The sequence below is a fragment of the Musa acuminata genome, chromosome BXJ3-7 (assembly GCF_036884655.1).
Source record: "Musa acuminata AAA Group cultivar baxijiao chromosome BXJ3-7, Cavendish_Baxijiao_AAA, whole genome shotgun sequence".
NCBI lineage: Eukaryota > Viridiplantae > Streptophyta > Magnoliopsida > Zingiberales > Musaceae > Musa > Musa acuminata.
The window spans coordinates 8,854,637-8,874,924 of record NC_088355.1 but is presented as its reverse complement, the minus strand read 5'-3'; the positions used below and the strand labels follow the sequence as shown (position 1 = coordinate 8,874,924).

Below are 20,288 nucleotides of genomic sequence, written 5' to 3'. Positions count from 1 at the left end.
ACCACTATTTTCTCCCATAGAATTGATCTGATTATTTAAATTATGGATGATCACATCATCGAAGTGAAAACAGAAATCATTCGGGGAAGAATGAGATGTAGCCAACTCAAACTTTAATTAACTTACTCACCTGCACACAGACTATAGATGCACGCTCTTATTCTAACCTCTATATATATCATCAGAGATTTGATTGCAGAAGAATTGGGCAGTAGAAATCATCTTCATGGTCGAGTACGTTAAAACTGATCTGAGACACCAATTCAGGCGAGGTGCACACATTAGAAATCATCTTCTGTTCTCGACCTTCACCAGAGGTAGGACAAAACCGACTGAAGAAAGAACTGGCTGGAGGAAGAAGAAGCTCTCCACTCTGCTAATGGGGAGTAGATGAACATGACTGACGTAAAGAACTTGAAGAGGAGCAAATGGCTGCTACTGGATTAGATGCTCGAGTGCTTTCCATAGAACATCTCTGAACTTGTTGACATCCAGCTTCACATTCTGGTTATCCATGAACGTAGACCTCAGCACCTGAAACCCGCGACTGTGGAAGGACATGGGGTCCGTGAACACAGGGTGGTCTCTTGGAAATTGCTCCGTCAGGCTGCTCTCATCGATGGTGATACTGTACTGCACATAGTGGAGCCCCATTTCCTTGGCAGGGTTCCCGTAATCCAGCATCGCCTTCCCTTCCAACCCACCCCATGGAACGATCTGTATTAGGGTGGCACTAAGCGGCAGGAAGACCATTTGGGTGAGACCGGAGCCATGCACGCCCATCATCACGTCGCAGGAGTTCACGATCCCTGCCATCCGAGCTATGTCAGATCCTGGATCTGCTTCTTCGACGACCACCTCGTAACCCAACCCCTCTGCCATTTCAACTATCTCATTGATGTTCGTGAATGCTCGTGACTGCTTCCTCGCAATGATCAACAGCTTCGGCTTCCTGACGGAAAGATCTTCGATGTTAACCAGTGTTTCTCTCGCCAACGAGAAGGCGCTCCTCGTGAGCTTAGTGAAGTCGAGCATGGTGTAACCATTGGGAGCTCTCGCAGGGTCGATGTGGAACTCATTGTGAGCTCGAAGACCTACCTTCACCTGCTTGAAGCAGTGTACTTCTTTGTCCTTGTCGAAGTCGATCGCCGGATACTTGGACAGCTTCTGGAGCACGGGAAGGTACTTGGTGATCCACCAGTTCTTGAAGTCGGTCACCACGAACTGAACCTCTCCGTCGAATGGACGAGCGGTCAGGAAGAGGGGAACGAGCAGGTCGCTGAAGTCATGGAAGAGGCTACCGGCATACCCGCCAGTGGAGAACACGATGGCCGGAGCATCGTGGTTGACGGTGCATAGAGGGGCCTCACTGCCTGCTTCGACCGCGAGTTCTCTGACACCTTTAAAGCAAGCCTCGTCCCCCTTGCGAGGATAAGGATGAATCTGCCACAGTTCTTTCTGCTCTGTTTTCGATGCTTCCACGAATATGATAGATGAGGAGTTCCCGGGAATCCTAACATCACCATACATTTCGCAGACATCTGTTCGTCGGTCTGAATCATCACATAATGGCTTCCTCTCGGGAGTTTGAATGTGCTCGCCTCCATCTTCGTACGGTGAAAAAGACTCAGCAACTCACTGGAACCAAGAGCAGAATAAATAGAGGGATCCCATCGACTTACCTGAGTGCTCAAGAACAACCGTGCCATCTCCCTGAGTGCGATCATTAATGGTGTAGTTCGAAATGGTTGGCAGTGCGAGTCTATCATGCGTCTCTTGTTGATTCGAGCTAGGATCATCTGAAGTTATACTCATGCCATTCTCCTCTGTCTCGGTTTTGGTCTCTGTAACATAAGAGTGGAAGGTTACATGCATCGAATGTTTTCATCTGATCCAGTAGATTGTCGGCAGATTTAGATCCAGATGCTTGATATTACTACAGTCGAAAATAATAAATCATGCTCATACCTTGTAGTTTGTGGATGTTCGTCTCTTCATTCGGAGTTGAATCAACAACAATCACATTCTTTTCTCCTCCCTCTGCTTTCTCTTTGTTGCTTTCTGCAACACGAGGAACACTGTCAGCTTCCACTTTATATAGAACCAATTGCCTTTTCTCAGCTAAGCACACAGAATTGACTAAATCCAAGCTAAAAAAACTACTTTCCATCGATAAAAAGATTCTCCTTTTTTCTCTTTCATGGAAGATCAAGTCGATAAGCTTCAATTCTACGAACAAACAGAAGGAATGAGTAGATAGATTACCTAATACCTGAGAACTTTGTGCATCTTCCTTTCCTACAGGAGCTGAGTGACTCCCCTGTATCCCACGGTCATCGCCATTCACCGCATCGTGATCTGAAGAAAGGCCTAGTCAGAGCTAAAAAGAGCGTTCGCAAGAAACATGCAGCAATCGATGGATGCAAGATCTGCGACCTACCCGACTGCGGAGGAAGCAACGATGGGCCGAGACCGACTGCGACGGCAGATAAAACATAGATGAAGAGCTCAAAAACAAGGATTTGGGAACGGGACATAAACAAAGGCGAAGAGTGGTGGCTTACTGTTGGAAAGAAAGAGTGTCTGAGGCCTAGACACCACCAAGAAGGTCATGGTGACCACAAGGCATCCGACGATGAGAAGCACGAATCTGAATCTTCGCGACTGGTTGGCGTTCCGAACCGACCTCGGTTTGGAACCCATCGGCATCAACTCTGTTCCCGGGCAAGATGAGCAGGCTTCTCTTACGACGAAGAGGAGCGGTGGTTGCCAGCCTAGACTGCGGCAGCACCTTCTCTTCTTCGGTTGAGTTGAGGCTCCGGCGGACGGAAGTGTTCGGTCGTTGCCTTCTACCAACTTCGGGAACCGATTTGGACTACCTTTCTCTATTACTTTTATTGGGCGAATTCTCTATAAAAAAAATACGGAAATTATTATTATTATTATTTTTTGCCGTCAGTCAGGAATTATTTTTTAATTTAGAAATAGGAGGAGAAAATATTGCGAGATGAGTTCGAAAGTCGGCATTTATTTGTACGAACGGTGCGTGCGGAGGACCACATACATTATTGCGTAATTGAATAGCCCACGCCCTCCCTTTCTGCTTCCGCGTCGTTATCTTCCCTCTGCACGAATGGGACCCGCAGCCTCGTGAAGTGGGCCAGTGTAGGTGTAACATTAACACGGTAACAAGTCTGTTGAGGAGAAGACATGGACTCGTGCTGAGCCTTCACATGCCTTCGATGCCATGGTTAAACCACCTGTAGACAGCCGTGTTGTGTTCCTGCTTCTCCTTCCAACTAATCTGGCGACCTTGAAATCAAGATAGGTAGGTAGGAAATCGACCCCACCATACGAACATGTCACATATGTTTAACCTAAAGTTGTGTGGACCCATGTCACCGCTTAGCTGTCATCTATGCTGGTTTGCGCTCCATCCGTTTGATTTGGATTCCCAAAGCTGGGCGACGGCTCCGTCACCAATGAGATCTGAGTCGGCGAATTGGCCCGACAAAGACGGCCCAACAACTAGAGTCGAACGTATCTAATTGAGTAATACTCACTCGTTTGAGGACAATTATACTTCTCTCTTGTTCTCATTTTGTGTGTGTTTTATCGTGAAGAAGACAATTTCTGTATTAGGAAATCCAAATCTTATCTACTAATCCATCCTCTTAAGAAAAGTAAGACTGCAATGGTTGTTTGGATTTAATTCCAGGGTTGGCGAAAGATCTCACGGGCATGCCACAGAACACTCCTAAACCTCTCCACATCAAGCTTCACGGTCTGCCGATGCATGTACAAGGACACCCACCGTGCCGACCCCTGCTTCTCGAAGACGGCTTTGGGGTCCAAAATCACTGGATCATCTTTGGGAAACTGGTCGATCAGATTGCTCTCTGGTGCTCTGATGCTGTACTGCAGGTAATGCAGCTTCACCCGCACCGCCGGAGCTCCGTAGTTTATCCAGCACACGTCCTCCATTCTGCCCAGTGGCACGATCTGAATCAGTATCCCGTTGGTGGGGAGGAAGATGAGATTGGTCATCCCGGCGCCATGCAGGCCCAACAGCACGTCGCACGAGTTCACCACCTGCGCGAACTCCGCCAGACTCTTGTTCTCGTGCACCTCTGACACCACCGCCTGGAAGCCTGACATCTCCACCATCCGCGCGATCTCGTCCACGTTGGTGAACCTTCTCGTTCCCTTCCTGTTGACGATCAGCACTCTGGGTTTCTTCTCCTCGTCTGGATTTGCAAGCTTGATTGCGGTCTCACGCTTCAGTCCAAGGGATTTCCTCAGGTACGCTCCGTAGTCCAGCATCGTGAGCCCACCGGACTTTGTGGGATCGATGTACAGGTCAGCGTGGAACATGATCCCCACAATGACATGGGAGTAGCATCGGACTTCATGGTCTCGGTTGAGGTCGATGATGTCGTAGCGTGAGAGCCCCTTCAGTAGTGGTTGGAACTTCTCGACCCACCATGGGAGCATGTCCCGGATTAGAAACTGGACCTCGCCATCGAACCGGTGAGACGTAATGTAGAGAGGGATCAGCGCATCGCTGATGTCGTGGAAGAAGTTAAACATGTAGCCGCCGTTGGAGAAGATGACCGCTGGGACTCGGCTCTTTGTTGTGCATTTAGGTGCCTCTTCCGCGGTGGTAGATCTCACCGTCACTTCCGTCACGGTAGCCAAGGCAGCATGGTCTCCTTTCCGAGGATGAGGCTGTATCCGATAAGATTCCTGCAATCCCGAGGAGGTAACGAAGAGCACGGAGGAGGAGTTTCCATGGACCCTGATGTCGCCCTCCATGTCGCAGATATCTGCTCTTCTCTGTGTTAGATCACACAGGGGCTTTCTCTGGAGCTTCTCGCCAGTTTTGATCTTTGCATCTGCACGTTTCGCCCAAAACCTTTTGCGTACTCGTCGTCGTCCGACAATGATTCGAGAGCTAAAAAAAGTTTCAGACGACCAGATTACCTGGATGATCAGAAGTGAGCTTTTGCTCTGTCTTAGCACCAGCAGAAGCGGAATTACCAGACAGTGAAAGGCCAACTGCAGAACCATTCAAGATTAGGTACATCATCAGCTCTAGCAGAGGTTAATGGATTAAACCAAGCAAAACAGGACAGGATAAAACTCTACGCTTCTCATCCACCAAGCAAAACAGAACACAAGACAGAGGAACTCACAACCGGGAAAAGATGCAGCGTAGCTTGTCGTCAACACCAGAAGGATCATGGAGAGCAAGAAACATCCTACGATCACACCCCAGCTGAGGCTACGCCTGACATGGCTCGTCGGATTTCCCATCTTGGTGGTGTCTCTCAGGCTTCAACGTTCATCCGAATCAGGAAGAACCACACCAAAACCAGGCTTCGATCAAAGGTTCTGTTCGTCTTCGGCGACCTCAGCGTGGAATAAAGATCTGCAGCCCTGCAACTCCTCTTGAGGAAGCTGCTGGCAAGTGGCTACTATTATAATCCCCATCGGTTGTGCAGACTTTTCTTATGGTGTGCACTTGCAGTTGATTGGAGCGAGCAGGACTTGCTTGTAGATCCAAGTTGTTGATGCCAAATGAATGGCATCTGTAGACCTTTTCTTCGAGTTGACTTGGAAAATTCTTATTCATGAACAGAGAAGGTAGCATAAGGAATTCAGTATGCAACTGTGCAGCGATCATGCTGAACATGTAAATGTTCCTGAAAAGAAAGAACCAAGAGTCGAGCATCCTGGGCATCACATGGAAGTCGAAGTTGGTGGAATCCCAGTTTAAGAGATTCCTACCAACAATGCAGCAGAGTGCTTTATTAATAGATCAACTGGTTTGGATCATCTTCACCAGACTGTGTGTGTGTGAGAGAGAGAGAGAGAGGACACTGTCATAAGCCATTCATTATTACGTATGATCTTTGGAAGTCGCACGCAATAAAATTCAAGGTTCACCCAAGCACGATTCTTGGGAAAGTCGTCCGAGTAGCAGTACAGAGTTGGTGATGACCATTTCTCAACCCTTCGATTGTCCAGAATGAGAGAGAGAGAGAGAGAGACGATGAGAGATGACCAGGTTATGTCTTTCTTGAATGACCCACAAATTGACACAGGATTTACCTGGTGGGACTCGGACACAGCCTCGAATCAAGTCACGACTCTCGGCCCTTTGCCTGAGTACGTGACGTTTGGCGTCATAAGAAAGCATGCATGTTGTTCTTTGGGCTTCGCTCGCCCGAACACGGAGGCCCAATTGAGACATTTTCTCATTGTAATCGTCATATTGATATGTTACATTTTGTATACTTTATAATTTATATTTGTTTCTATAAATTTTGATTGTCCGATGCGTTAGAAACTCAGAACCAATTAGGAGTCCAACGTTTGAGCTTATCGTAAATCTGATATTGAGAGATCGAGGAGGATTCAACAATAAATCATATAAAAATTATATCAAAGATATACTTACAAACACCCATAATAATTAAAAGCTAATGGAGTCCGAGGATTTAGAGGCCTAAAGATATAAGCATGGAGTTTATTAGGGAATTAACATACACGTCTATTACATAAAATTATCGATTATTATTGAGCAAATATTAAATAATAAATCATCTCTCGGGTCTACAAGTAGTGTCTCAAATCGAACTTTCTTGGATAAGGAGACAATCATAAGGTAACATTGTCAGAACTTCTTTGGGTTACTTCTTAATTCGTCAATTTCGGTATTGGTCAAAAATTTCATTATCATTGGATAAATTTAGATAATTACCTATAGCTTGTTCAGTGTAGATCATCCTATGATGATATTGTATGTCGAGAAGATATCCATCACCATAAACTTGGTTTTTACCTTTTTTTAGCATGGTTCCTTTCCAAAAGTAATGTGCAGCCCATGATCCCGAGAGAGGAGATTGAATCGTCAGAAACCTCGTTAGTAAGAAAGTAATTAGGGTAAGATCATTAGTTGTAAGTCTTAATCTTTGAAAGGCGTAAAAGTAGAGTATATCACTACTATTATTTGTGTCAATCATGAACCTTTTTACGTGGGCACTGACCATTTCTATAGTAACTATCAAAGCATCATCATGATTTAGGTCGAGACATATTCTCTTCTCCTCTCTGAAAGTTATTTGTTAGTTGCTTTTAGTTCGAGGACGCTTGCTAATGATGGTTTGGGCATTTGCTTTGTGACCTAAGGTGCTATCTCCTCTTGAGGCTAGGCCATCGATAATGATGTATGTTTGCCTTTCGATTAACCCCTAAGGTCACGATGATAGCTCTTGATGCCTTCGAATGAATTGTCCGAAGTGTCCTCGTCATATGAGTTCTTCAATTTATTCCTTCATAATAATCTTCCGTATTGTGATCATAATAACGATGAAAATGATAATGTTTGACTTTGTCTCTTTTTTCGATTAGAGTTACGATGACATTATGGATCCATCGCAACCATCATGTCAAGCTAACTATGCACCCAAGTCAATTTCGACAACAACAATAGTTTGACCTATGTGTCAAATTAACAAAATACTTAATAGGGCATTTCGAGCCATTATATCTATAAGTTATTTTATATTAACTATGATTAATGAATAAAGTGTTTCAAAATCAAACGAGTAAAGAGATCAATACATTAAAAGGAGAGTTTGGAATGAGATAACTCTTAGTATGACATCACTTGATTTTGCTCCGTAATTATAACGATGAAAACTAATACTTCTTATTCTCAATTATCACTACTCTCATTGACGAGATGAAAGATAAAAAATACAAATGAACTAAAAAGAACAAATAGCTCCATAGCCATGACGTTTGGAGAGAGGACAAGAATAATCATCATGCCAACATTCAAACCCCACAAAATCACTCGCATAACTTAAATTATAAGATTTAATAAACTGATAGGCCATTACTTAATTATTTATCGATGACATTTACTATAATGCTTTTGATTCATCATGCAATTGTTGTGATCTACTAAAGAAAATAATCACGAAACACAAACAACTCGCTTATAGCTTGTAATTAGAGAATCTTACGACCGACACATTGATACCATAAGAATCCTCCCACCCAATTTTGAAATATGTCTGCCAAGTTGGTAGAATAAGACATAATGCAATGAAGTGCATCCATTAGTCAAAATCAAACTGACTCTTCTGATTTGGGAGCTGAAGGGTTCTTGTCACCCGACATAGATCTTATTGTAAGAAAAAAGACATTAGAAATTCTTATTATTGGACATTATTAGAAATTTGAGTCTTCTAATTTAGGAGCTTCTGAGCTTTGTTACCAACATGAGCTTCAATTCTTCTTTTAAGGTTCTTGCAATGAACACAGCAATGCTAGTTTTGGACATCTTTGATGAACTCCATAACAATCAAAAATTAAGCTGCAGATGCTCTCTATTTTACGGGATTCACATCTCCCCACGTAGATGATGCCATCTTCTTTGGCCGCACACGCTGAGTTCTTTAAGCAATAGGTAGGCAGTTAACATCTCTGTATGTGACATTGTACTCATTGGGGTATTCCTCTCTAATTTTGTTTTCGTTCTCATCAGTCATCATCTGGTAGCCTTTCTTTTTCTCCAATAGTTGATTCAGTCGCACCACCGTCGGCTTCAATTCTCTATTTTTAGACACAGATTAATTCATTGTGACGATGGCTAAAGCCATTAGATGTAATGACACGCGAAGTATATTTCAATTTATAGGGAGAGGTTTTCTATATAAAGCAGAGAGAGAGAGAGAGAGAGAGAGAGTTTGGAGAAAGAAGTAGGCATGAAGTCCAGCACCGATAGCTCCGGCCATGTCAAACCGAGGAGGCTCAGCTGCGCTGCCCTCTGCGGATGCCTTCTCATGACCGTGGTCCTTGTATGCCTCATCAGATCCACCTCCAACAGCGTCAGCACATGTAAGTCCCATCGTCTAATGTTTCTTCTCGGAATTGGATTGATGCTTCGTCGAAGACATGGCAAATCTTTTTATTTGCAGTAAGTTTACGACTGTTCATCGAAACCAATGTGTCTTTCCCTGAAGCTGTGGAGGAATCCAACGCAGAACGACAAGGTTAGACATTACTGTTTTCTTCATCATCTCCGTGAGATTTGAATCATCCATTACTGTTAACCAGTAGCCAAGCAGAAACCCAACTATGCTTTTGAAACACACCATCTTGAAAGAAAGAAAGAAAACAACGAGAGAATCTGTACCATTCTGGCTTCACAACAACAACAAAAAGATGAAAATGCCTTCTTTCTTTGAGAGAGAGAGAGAGAGAGAGAGAGAGAGAGTTGAGATGCTAAGCTTCCCTTGTGTATTTCATCAATCAACATCTCAGCGAAAGGGAAATAGCTCCTACAAGCATGTTGCTCGTGGTTCATGGTTCTGAGATGCTCCACGAATCATTACACGTATAGAACAGAGCAAACATTGTTATGATCTTAATGCTAAGGGAGTCCGTAGTTGCTGTGTTTTGAGTATGATGGTTAAGTTGTCGCTATTACATGTTGGTGGCAAGTCATTTGCTGCATGGTTGACATGCAGATCCATTTGCCATTTGGATCAGAGATGCCACCACAAACAAAACGCAAAAGAGAAAAAAAGAGAACAGAACAGCTCATTATTGGTCTCTACAAGTTTGGTAGAGATTCCTATGGTCCTATCTCTCCCTCTCTCTATGTAAGAACAGCCTCCAGAGATGTAGTTCTTGTCTTAAGCAAAGGATTAGAAGGGAAAACTCCAAATGAAACTTTTCGAGGATTAAACAGAGATCCAAGGAGGGAATGCCAATCAAAAAATGCCAAGGATGGCTTCCTCTGCTCGAGAAACATTTCTTGTTGCAGAAAAGGGGCCTCTTTCGTGAAGGAGTCGAGAAATTGATGCAACTTTGGTGTTCCTTTAGAAGAGGCAAGGCAAAAGAAATGAAATCTCACACTGTCCAGCTAGCTTTAGAGATTTTAGAACAGGGCTTTTGCTTTGCTATGTCTTCTAAGGATATATGCCAAATAACCTGCTGTCTTGTGCATGTTCTTTTGGCGATGATTCAGTCATTCAAGAAGAACGAGATGTCCAATTCTAGTTGTTCCACCAAGTTCATCTATTTTGTAGCAAGGCCTACCACAGTTGTTAGATTACACTCCATGCTATCCTTTCACTGATGCAGTTTCAGGCTCCAACTTGGATCAAATTGGATCTTTAGCTGCAATCAGAGCAGGAATAATTTGGGTTTCTTATTTGGCGAGGCAGAGATGGAGTGACAAGTCTTCTTAATCATGGATTCCTGCATAATTTCCGTAACAATTTTGCATTGCAGAAAACAAATATTACATGTACTGTTCCAAGAGAGGACAATAGCAATAGCATTAAAAGACAATCAATCGATTCCAAATCAGATTTGAAGAAAAGATTACAAGTTTTAGCAGCTTCTTTGCACGACCATTGAATTCCATTAATGTATTCTTACTCTCTCATGATGCACCTGATACAGTTGGAACAGCAAGTCGACCTTTTTCATTCGAGGAAGCAGAAGTAAGCGATGTGTCCATCGAAGATGAGTTGCTTGAATCAGGTGAGCTTGGTGTCTTACTATGTATCACCATCTCTCCACCACGAGGTAAAGCTCCTGCTCAGTAGAACCTGGTGTTGGATTGCAGGAAAACAAACAGTGGTACTCCCACAGCCGTGGAAGGGAAAACAAGAAGGAAGTGACTCGAATGCAGGTAATAAGGGAAGATTTATAGCACCCAATAAGCCATGCATCGCTTGTCATGTCAGCTAACTCTGTTTATGGTGCATCAGCTGTAGATGCGGCAGCAATTTTGCATTCTTCACGGATGGAACAACAGAATGAATCAGCAACAGGTCGGTGCGAACTTCTCAGTACATAATTTGCTGATTCCTCAAAGATCTACAGGGGTAAAGAATAAGCTTGCCAAGTTGTTCTTTGCAGGCGATCGAACTGTGGTACTGCAACTTCAGTACGAAGGAAAGCAACATGAAAACGTGCCAAATACAGGTACTTGAATCTATAATGTTTTACCTGCATATCATCAATCATCGTTCTGTATAATACTCCAACGCAGATAGTCCGATCGACGCAAGCAGAGTGGTGTGTGACTTCACGAGTGACCGATCCGATACGTGTTGGATGGATGGTGATATCAGAGTTCTTGGCAGGTCATCCACCATCATGTTAGCTTCGCCACCGACCGATCGAAGTCCAACGGAGAACACGACATGGAAGATCAAACCATACACGAGGAAGTGGGAATCAACGATGGAGTTTATCAAGGAGCTCACCGTGACGACAGCAGCTGATCCCCAGCAATCCCCTCTCTGCACGGTAAACCACAGCGTCCCTGCCGTATTCTTCTCCACCGGAGGATTCGTCGGCAACTACTTCCACGACTTCACCGACGTGATCGTTCCCCTCTTCATGACCGTCCGGCGATTCGACGGCGAGGTCCAGTTCGTCGTCACCGACCTCAACAACCAGTTCTTCGACAAGTATCAGCCGATCTTGAGACGCCTGTCGCATTACCCAGCCATCGACATGGACACAGACGATCGAGTGCATCGCTTTCCCCATGCGCAAGTGGGTCTGATGAGCCACAAGGAGCTGGGCATCGATGCCTCCAGGTCTCCAAACCGGATCTCCATGAACGACTTCAGAGAATTCCTGAGGACGTGTTTCTCACTGGAGAGAAGATACAGCACGGGAATCGACCAGCAGGCGAGGATCAAACCGAGGTTACTGCTTATTCTCCGGAAAGGGTCACGGTCCTTCGTCAACGAAAGGGAAGTGATAGGAATGGTGGAAGGACTTGGCTTCGAGTTGATCACAGCTGGGCCCGAGGACGCGAAGAACCTTTCCAGCTTTGCACAGACCGTGAACTCCGTGGATGTGCTGATAGGGGTTCATGGCGCCGGGCTCACCAACATGGTCTTCCTTCCCACTAACGCCACACTGATCCAAATAGTTCCTTGCTGTAATTTGAAGGTGGGATGCAGGTACATCTTCGCTGATCCAGCCCCAGACATGGGAATAAGGTATGTGGACTACGTGATCGCAGACGAGGAGAGCTCCCTGATCGAACAGTACCCAAGAGATCATGCAGTTTTCAGAGACCCTCTCTCCATTCTGAACAAACAAGGGTTCTATCCTTTCTGGGATATATTTCTGAACCAGCAGAAGGTAAAGATCGATGTGCGTAGGTTTAGGAGTGTGCTATCGGAAGTTCTTCAATCTCACGTCAAATATTAAGAGTGAGAGATTGCTTGAGGATGCTGCCTATACTTCGTCTTTCTCCTATATTTCTCGTATTGATTGATTTCTTGGTTCCACTCGAAGAATGTAGTCGATTAGAAAGAACAAACCCATTAATGGGAAGTATAAGAGACTGATATTTTTTTCTTTTTATTTTACAGTCCATCCATGAGAAAAACTTATAAGAAGAACACTTATGCAAAATGTGTTTGATGTACTGTCAACTTTGAACAGTAGATTTCTCCCTGTGGTCGAAATGCTAGCAACATCAGCGCTTACCATTCTTAGATGCAAATCCGAGATGAAACTTGCTTGAGAGATCGAGAAGAAAGAAATAGAAGAAAAACAAAAACGGATTGCATAAGAGAATAGCTCACGTTGGTAAGAACAGGAGTCAGATTATATATACTGGATTGACGCATAATCTAATAAGATTAGGCTTTTTGATTGGAAAAAAAATAAAGGACTGACCGATTTGGTTTGGAAAGTGATAAAAAGAAATTCGAATGAATTGGATTTAACGGGTTATTTTTTTCTGAATCAAAATAATTGATTGGTCGAATCAATTATTTTGTGCAATTGAGTTGGATTTATGATGTATCTACTTATATTTTATTAATGTATAACAAAATATTTTTATATCAGATTAGGTTCTCTTGCCTATATCAATATTAATAATAGGTAAGTATTACATAAATATATTTAACTAATTTAATAATGTATTATCTATAATTTTATCCTGATTAATTAAGTTAAAAAAGTATAGATAAAAATTAATGAAATGATGTAAGGTTTTGATAAAGTCGTCAATAATTCTAAAAACTTATACATGACCCAATTTATTTATAAGTCTTAACATCTTTTCTCTCACACCAATTGATTTTTATTTGATGCGCGAATCAAATAAGTATTTACTTTCGACAAGTTAATAAATATTATATAAATATTTGAGTATCTTTAGTTTTGAAAAAATTATACATAGTATATCTTATTTTCTAAAAGATGATTTTATCCTTTGTCTTTGCTTCATCGATCGTCTCTGTCATTGGCCACCTGTACTTCCACCCTATTACCCCCATTGCTTTGACTCCCACCACTCGTCGTCCCTACCTCATTATTCTCGTTGTTTTCATCGTCAACTTGACGAAGGGATTACGGGCGAGGTTGCACCTCCTCCCATATCGTCTCCATCATGTGTGGGGCAAAGGTGATGGTTGACGAGACATGGGAGTAGTAAGGCAGAGGTGGACATGACCAAAGGTGGAGGCGGACATAACCAATGGCAAAGGCAGAGGTGATTAGGGGTGATGGCGAAGGGCAAAGGCAATGACTAATGGAGCAAAGGCATGGATCAAAATCATCTTTTAGGAAAAATGGGTGCTCAATTGGAATTTTTTTTAAATGAGGATGCAAATTTATCAAAATTAGAAGTTTTTATTTAAAATTTACCTTAAATATTTTTAATTAAATATTAAAAATAAAGTACATAAATATAAGTTTTAGATTCATGATATGCTCTGATATTATATACTATTAATAAAATTTTAGAAGATCATAATTTATAACCCCATTTTAAAAATTTTAATATTTTAAAATTATCCTTTTATAAATCAACATAAATATCCTCTATCTTCATCTTCATCCTCCTCCCCTCTTGTTCTCTTCATCCTCCATCTTGTTTTTCTTCCTTCTCTTCCTTTTTCTCTTCTTCATCATCATTCCCACCCCCCTTTTCTTATTATTCTTCCTCCTCCTCCTCCTTTTTGAGGGGCCAGTGAGCTAAGTCAGAGCATGACTTAAGAGGCGACAATCAATGATAGAGAGCACGAGCTAAAGGGCGATGATCTATCATGGACGATTGTCATATACTTGCAACACATTCGAACCGTTCATCGCTTTTATTTGCTTGTACATATATATGACAATGCATTCTATCTTATTTTTGTCTATTTTTACTTGAAAACTATAAGTAGAAATAGGTTCTAGGGCTATAGAGTGATCACTCATTACAATGGGCAAAACTATCTCAGAATAATTTATTTTTCACGTGTCATGATATATTTTCTATAAGTTACGATGCGATGCGAAATGTTAGCCATCTCAACATCCTAGAACCACCCAAGTGTCACAAGGCTAGATGGTGGTTTAGGATAGTATTAGGTGTTAATTTGAAATCATAAGTTTGCATAAAGCTTATAGGGACTTGCCAATGCACCCGACATCCGTTGAGCTATCGTTTATAGAACTTGCAACTATTTGTTTGTATTCTAAAATCTTTGTTTTCTTCCTCTATTTTCTCCCTTGAATACCTAAATGTTTATTGAATTGCTTATAAAGTTGCTATTTTACAAGATGTTAGGACTTGTTCATCGCTCATTTTTAAAACTAGTAAATTTTTAATTTTATAAGTTCTTCGGAACATAATGATATCTCATGACTTAGGTAATTTCAATTAAGTTCATGATATTTTGGCATGAAAAGAGGAAAGAAATTCATGCAAATAGCAAAAGTTCGTAATATCGCTATGGTGAAGCATCATGACAAATCGAGTAAGATAGGGCAAGCAAACCATTACCTGAAGCCAATAAGTGAGTTACAAGAGCAAGAGCAAACTTGCTCTCAAGCTGTTAGAACCGCTCAAGAGGAGCATAGTATAAAGAATAACGAGTGAGAAGTTGGTTATTCTCTGTAAGTAGAGGAAGCATAATCCAGAATGTCAATCGGAAAAAGAAGCCATAAGGAGATATTTATAATTACAAAAATTTACCTTAATATTCTCAAAATGAGTTTAGAGGAAGAAAACTTCTTGAGGTATAGAACTTACAACAAGAAGCGAAATCTTGGATCGACAAGGTCGAGTTCTGAGTCGATTGATTGACGGAAGACACCAAAGACTTCGTGCAACACCCACATGAAGTCATGACATAACTTACGTCCATAATTACATTGTTCATGATGGCTCTTAATGCGGGAGGGAATAACACCCACATTGTTTCATCACAAAACTTGAGGGCACTTGAGTCATATTGCTATAGGGATGACAAGAATACGAAAGAGCTCGATAATTTTCTATTTGATACAGAATAATACTTTAGAGCTATAAGGTCTAATTCTGACGAAATCAAAGTTTTGATAATAACCATATATCTGAATGAAAATGTAAAACATTGGTGGCAAACATATTGGGAAGAGATATAACAAGATTAGTATTGAGTAGACACATGGGAAGACTTAAAGCGGGAGTTAAGAACTTAGTTTCTATCCAAGAACATTAAGCACATAGCAAGAAAGAAGCTATGATAATTCTACTAAAGTACCTTCATTTGATACTACATTAAGTAGTTTTTGACATTAATACTGGACATATAAGACATGTTTGAGAAAGATAATTTGTTTAGCTTCCTCGATGACCTGAAACTATGGACACAATAAGAACTACATCGAAGGAATATCATTGGTTTAGTCAAGGCAATCTCAGCTACAGATAGGCTCCCCAACTTTATTTCCTTAGAGGACTTAGGGAAAAAATAATAATCTTCAAAAAATTATTTATGTAAGTGTTCCTGAGGGGAGTTTGTAATCAAGTAAAAAAAATTGAGTTCTCACAAATAGCCGAGTTCAAAAAATAAAGCCCCAAAACTTAGCGGATGCTTCTTGTGTGGAGGATCACACGACGAGAGAGTGCCCATAAAAGCTAGCACTCAATGTATTGATAGCATCAATTCATCCCTCCATATTAGACAAGAGGAATGTTATTGCCCTTAGTTTGAGTAATTCAAAATCTAGCAACGACAATGAGGAATTGTAAAGATCTCAGATTTGAGTAATGCATTTATTGAACATATTGCGAGGTCAAGTGAGGAGACCATGAAGATGAAATAATATAAAGTAGGGAGTAACAAGTTGATATATATAAATATCAAGCTAAATGGCTAAACAACTTGTGTGATGGTGGACATTAGTGCTACCAATAATTTTATTACCGATCGACAAGCAAGGTGACTTGTGAGAAACCGGGAGAGGAGCTTAAGTCAAATGAAGGCTACGAACTCAGAGGCAAAGCAGATCTTTAAGTTATCGGATGGGTTCCTATCAAATTTGAGACGTTGAGTGGAAGCACAACATGATGGTGGTGTCACCAGATGACTTCCAAGTGATCCTCAAAATGAAGTTCACACACATAATAAAGATGGTGTCAATGTTCTTAAACTTTCTATGCCTGATGAGAGGCGATGACCCTTGCGTGGTTCCAATTTCTTAAGGAAGAACCAAGGACTGACAATAAATATTGACTTTACAATTGAAGAAGGGGTGTCAAAAAGATGAATTAACTTTTGTGATTATAATAAAGCTAGAGCCACTCGATCTTGAGCCCAATTATTAAATTCATTGTGATGACGAACATTGTGAAAGAATTCATAGATGTTATACCACTTGATTGTCGAAAACTCTACTGCAACCCAAATGCACGGATCATCTCATCAAGCTGGAGCTGGGAGTGAATCATCTAGCGAGGCCACCATACCACATAGCTCCTCTAGAGTTGATAGAGCTCAAAAAGTAACTAGATGAATTGCTAAGCGATAGTCTCATCCATAATTCTAATGTACCATTTAGATATCTAATTCTCTTATAAAAGAAATAAAATGAGAGCCTCTGATTATATATCAACTACTGGGCCTTAAATAAGGTAGTAGTGAAGAACAAGTATCTTATTCCCCTCATTATGGACTTTATTAACTAATTAAGAAAGAAAAAATATTTTTCTAAACTCAAATCGAGGTATTGGCAAGTGTGTATAGTTAAAGATGATAAAATAAAGACTACTTGTGTGACAATGTATAGAGTATTCGAGTTCATAGCGATGCCTTTCGGCTTAACCAATGCTTCGATCACATTATATATTCTCATGAATCAACTATTTGAGGAGTATCTGGACAAATTTGTTATCATTTACTTGGAACGATATCTTTGTCTACAACTAAATGTTCGAGAAGTATGTCAAACACCCTTGAACAATTTTTAAGATTTTTAAGAAGAATACTTTAATCATGAAAAGAGAGAATTGCTTCTTTGCTCAGTCGAAGATTTTATTATTAGGTCACTAAGTTGGAGGATCTATTTGGATGAACAAATTGAAGGTATAAGCCATGGTGGAGTCACGAACACCAAAGAAATACTAAAACTGAGATCCTTCCTTGGCTTTGTCAACTATTAGCGACACTTTAAATCTATATACTCGAAGCATGTGCTTTACTTATAGAGTTACTAACGAAGGAGTAGCTTTGGAGATGGTCAGATAAATATGAACAAGCTCCTATCTTATTAGATATCCAATAAGTCCCTAAATTATTGGATCCTATGGATGAGATTCAATAAGAATCAATGAGAGATTATTGGATAGGAATCCATTGATCTAAGATGTTTGGGTAGTTAGATGAAGATCCAATGCCCAATAAGGTTGGATCAATTATGGTTAAGTTGATATGGGACCTTTAAAATATGAGGGAACTAATAGTTTATAAGCTAGAGCCTTTTTGGTTGCTTCTCCTATTCTCCTCCTCAAAGCAGGCCTGAAGTTTTGAGGAGCGTTGTCATAGCCCTACTATGTGGATCACCGTTAGAGAGGAGAACGCTTGACCTCCTTCACCTTCTCCTATAGATTTGTAGGGATTTAGGGATATACGATCTCCCTAGGTAACACAATCTATCCTATACGCAGTTTTAAGTTTTGTGATTTTTGCGCACCAATCATCGCACGACAATGAACACATCTTTGGGAAATTGGGGATTTTATTTTTATGTTCTTCCGTTGCGCATATGATGTCGCCCCCTAGATTTTCCAACAACATGGAGGATCGAATGTGTCCTATTTTTTAATAAAATAAAATAGAATAATGGAAGCCAACGGAAGCTTTAGAGTCATTACACATATCAAAAAGGTTATGGGAGAGTATTTCCTTGGACTTCATGTCAAGCTTGTCGATACTGGGGGAACTTGGATTGATACTCGTGGTAGTTGATTGGTTTTCAAAGTATGCAACATTCTTTGTTACACCCCTATATTGCTTAATGAATGAGATGGCCAAGTTGATAGTGAAAAATGTGATAAGATATTATGGAGTTTCACACAATATCATTAGCGATCATGATGCATGTTTCTTGGGACGATTCTGGATCAAGCTATTCAAATTATTGGGATCTAAGTTATACTTTGGCACAAGTCTCCACCTCTAAACAAATGGCCAAATTAAAAAAATTAAATTTACTCATTGAGTAATATCTTTCACACTATGTGAGTTCCAACTAACAAGATTGGGTAAAGTTGTTGAACATAGCTCAATTCTCTTATAACTTGTAGCGGAGCTCTACATCCAACAAGAATCCCTTCGAGATTATTATTGGATAGCAACCATCAACTCTTTATACCTTGGCGATTGGTTATACTGAAAATAGTTATCAGTGTATCACTTTGTAAAGAAATGACACTGAAATATAGATATTACTTAAGCATACTTGGAGAAGGCGACCGAAAAAATGAAGAAGTTGCCAAATTTAAGAAGATATTTACAGGAGTTCAAAGTTGATAGCCTGATGTTGGTGAAGCTTCAATCAGCATTATTGTAATTCTTTAAGCATAAAGTACACAAGAGACTAGTACGTAAGTATAAATGACCCTTCCTAATTATTAGTAGGGTAGACAATGTCTCCTATAAGTTATAATTGTCAGTGTGTCTCAAGATTCACAATGTCTTACATGCGAGTAACTTGAAAGCTTATCAGTTATATCAACAAGATACTTTCCGAAATGTTTCACTTTGGCTACCCTCACTAGAGTCTCGAAAGCGAGTTAAAGTCATTTTAATGAATTATAAGACGAAACTACCCAACATAGTATAGCAAATCGAGCACTTAGTGAAGTGACAAAAGCTTCCCCAAATAGAACCAATTGGGAGCATGAAGATACCCTACGATATAAAGTAGCCATCAAGGCTTACGAGCAAGTGTCGATGAGGGTATCGACAGTTTAAATAGAGAGAATATCAAAGATAATCGTCATGCACCCACAACACCTTCGTCAATGGATTTTGTTTGTTTGTACATATGTTTTGACGTGAGTGTTTTACATTATTTTTGTGTGTTTTTGTTTGAAAACTGTAAGTAGAAATAATTTGTAGAGCTACAAAGAAATTACTCATCAAAATGGGTAAAACTATCCTAGAATGACTTAGTTTTTGCATGTCATGACTTATTTTTTGTAAGCTAAGATGTAGCGTAAAATGACAGCCATCTTAGCACCCTAAAACTACTCGGGTGGCATAAGACTAGATGTGGGTTTGAGGTTGTGTTGGGCATTGATTGGATTTATAAGTTCACATGTAAAGTCTATGAATACTTGCTAATGCTTCGACACTTGATGAATATTCATTTATAAATTTACGATTGTTTGCTTACCTTCTAAAGTTCTTATTTTTTTCTCTCTTATTTTTCTCTTACACATAAAGTGTTTACTAAAGTATTTATAAAGGTGCTCTTGTAACTTATATATCACTTGCTTTTGAAACTAATTAATTTACTCTTTTATAAGTTCTTTAAAATCTAAGCAATGTTATAATTATCTCAGCAATGTTATAATTAGATTCATCCTTTATAGACGAATAATACAAGAGTATTGATGTAAACAATTCTAACTAAATTTATATCGCGAGGGCGATAATTAATAATATTAATAATATGAATTGCTGGGAAATTAATAATGGTAGGGTGTGTAGCGACAATCATAGGAATGTGAGAAAAAAAAGAAGATAAAATTAAAATTTAAAAATATTATTAATAAAATATTATTTTATTAATTTTTAATAAAATTATAAATAATAAAAGTTATATGGTCTAAATAGTAAAAGATTGTCAATAGTAAAAAGAGATTACAGTGAGCTATTCATTAAATTGAATGATAAAAAATCCCGAATCTCCATATATTCGTAGGTTTTACCATATGTATTTAAATATTAACTTTTTTG

General features: G+C 40.3%; 3 protein-coding genes across 4 annotated transcripts; 1 reads left to right on the top strand and 2 right to left on the bottom strand.

Moving 5' to 3' along the window:
- Positions 1-7: 7 nt before the first annotated feature.
- Positions 8-2,870, bottom strand: LOC135586108 (alpha-1,3-arabinosyltransferase XAT3-like). 2 transcript variants are annotated; one of them, XM_065159722.1, is made up of 6 exons: positions 2,565-2,870; positions 2,441-2,476; positions 2,266-2,358; positions 1,969-2,061; positions 1,683-1,844; positions 8-1,607 (listed from the first exon to the last, which is right to left on the bottom strand). In XM_065159722.1, the coding sequence occupies exons 1-6, from the start codon at positions 2,707-2,709 to the stop codon at positions 436-438; spliced, it is 1,701 nt and encodes a 566-aa protein (XP_065015794.1). In that variant the 5' UTR covers positions 2,710-2,870; the 3' UTR covers positions 8-435. The 2 variants fall into 2 exon arrangements, with proteins under 2 accessions (XP_065015794.1, XP_065015795.1); XM_065159723.1 differs by lacking the exon at positions 2,441-2,476.
- An 817-nt stretch (positions 2,871-3,687) lies between these two features.
- LOC103991457 (alpha-1,3-arabinosyltransferase XAT2) lies at positions 3,688-5,684 on the bottom strand. Its single transcript, XM_009410931.3, has 3 exons — positions 5,196-5,684; positions 4,984-5,058; positions 3,688-4,895 (listed from the first exon to the last, which is right to left on the bottom strand). Exons 1-3 carry the CDS (start codon positions 5,314-5,316, stop codon positions 3,709-3,711), a joined length of 1,383 nt encoding a protein of 460 aa, XP_009409206.2. The 5' UTR covers positions 5,317-5,684; the 3' UTR covers positions 3,688-3,708.
- A 3,002-nt stretch (positions 5,685-8,686) lies between these two features.
- LOC135642564 (alpha-1,3-arabinosyltransferase XAT2-like) lies at positions 8,687-12,282 on the top strand. The gene is made up of 7 exons (XM_065158818.1): positions 8,687-8,913; positions 8,994-9,068; positions 10,489-10,569; positions 10,655-10,720; positions 10,800-10,862; positions 10,951-11,016; positions 11,084-12,282. Exons 1-7 carry the CDS (start codon positions 8,781-8,783, stop codon positions 12,262-12,264), a joined length of 1,665 nt encoding a protein of 554 aa, XP_065014890.1. The 5' UTR covers positions 8,687-8,780; the 3' UTR covers positions 12,265-12,282.
- Positions 12,283-20,288: the final 8,006 nt, after the last annotated feature.

Coding starts and splice junctions, on each gene's coding strand:
- LOC135586108 (XM_065159722.1), bottom strand. CDS start 2,709: ATGCCGATGGGTTCCAAACCGAGGTCGGTTCGGAACGCCAACCAGTCG. Junction 2,359..2,440: donor GTTGCTTCCTCCGCAGTCGG/GTAGGTCGCAGA, acceptor GCCTTTCTTCAG/ATCACGATGCGGTGAATGGC. Junction 1,608..1,682: donor GGTTGTTCTTGAGCACTCAG/GTAAGTCGATGG, acceptor CACCGTACGAAG/ATGGAGGCGAGCACATTCAA.
- LOC103991457 (XM_009410931.3), bottom strand. CDS start 5,316: ATGGGAAATCCGACGAGCCATGTCAGGCGTAGCCTCAGCTGGGGTGTG. Junction 5,059..5,195: donor CGCTGCATCTTTTCCCGGTT/GTGAGTTCCTCT, acceptor ATGGTTCTGCAG/TTGGCCTTTCACTGTCTGGT. Junction 4,896..4,983: donor GCTCACTTCTGATCATCCAG/GTAATCTGGTCG, acceptor CGAAACGTGCAG/ATGCAAAGATCAAAACTGGC.
- LOC135642564 (XM_065158818.1), top strand. CDS start 8,781: ATGAAGTCCAGCACCGATAGCTCCGGCCATGTCAAACCGAGGAGGCTC. Junction 10,721..10,799: donor AGGAAGTGACTCGAATGCAG/GTAATAAGGGAA, acceptor ATGGTGCATCAG/CTGTAGATGCGGCAGCAATT. Junction 10,863..10,950: donor ACAGAATGAATCAGCAACAG/GTCGGTGCGAAC, acceptor TGTTCTTTGCAG/GCGATCGAACTGTGGTACTG.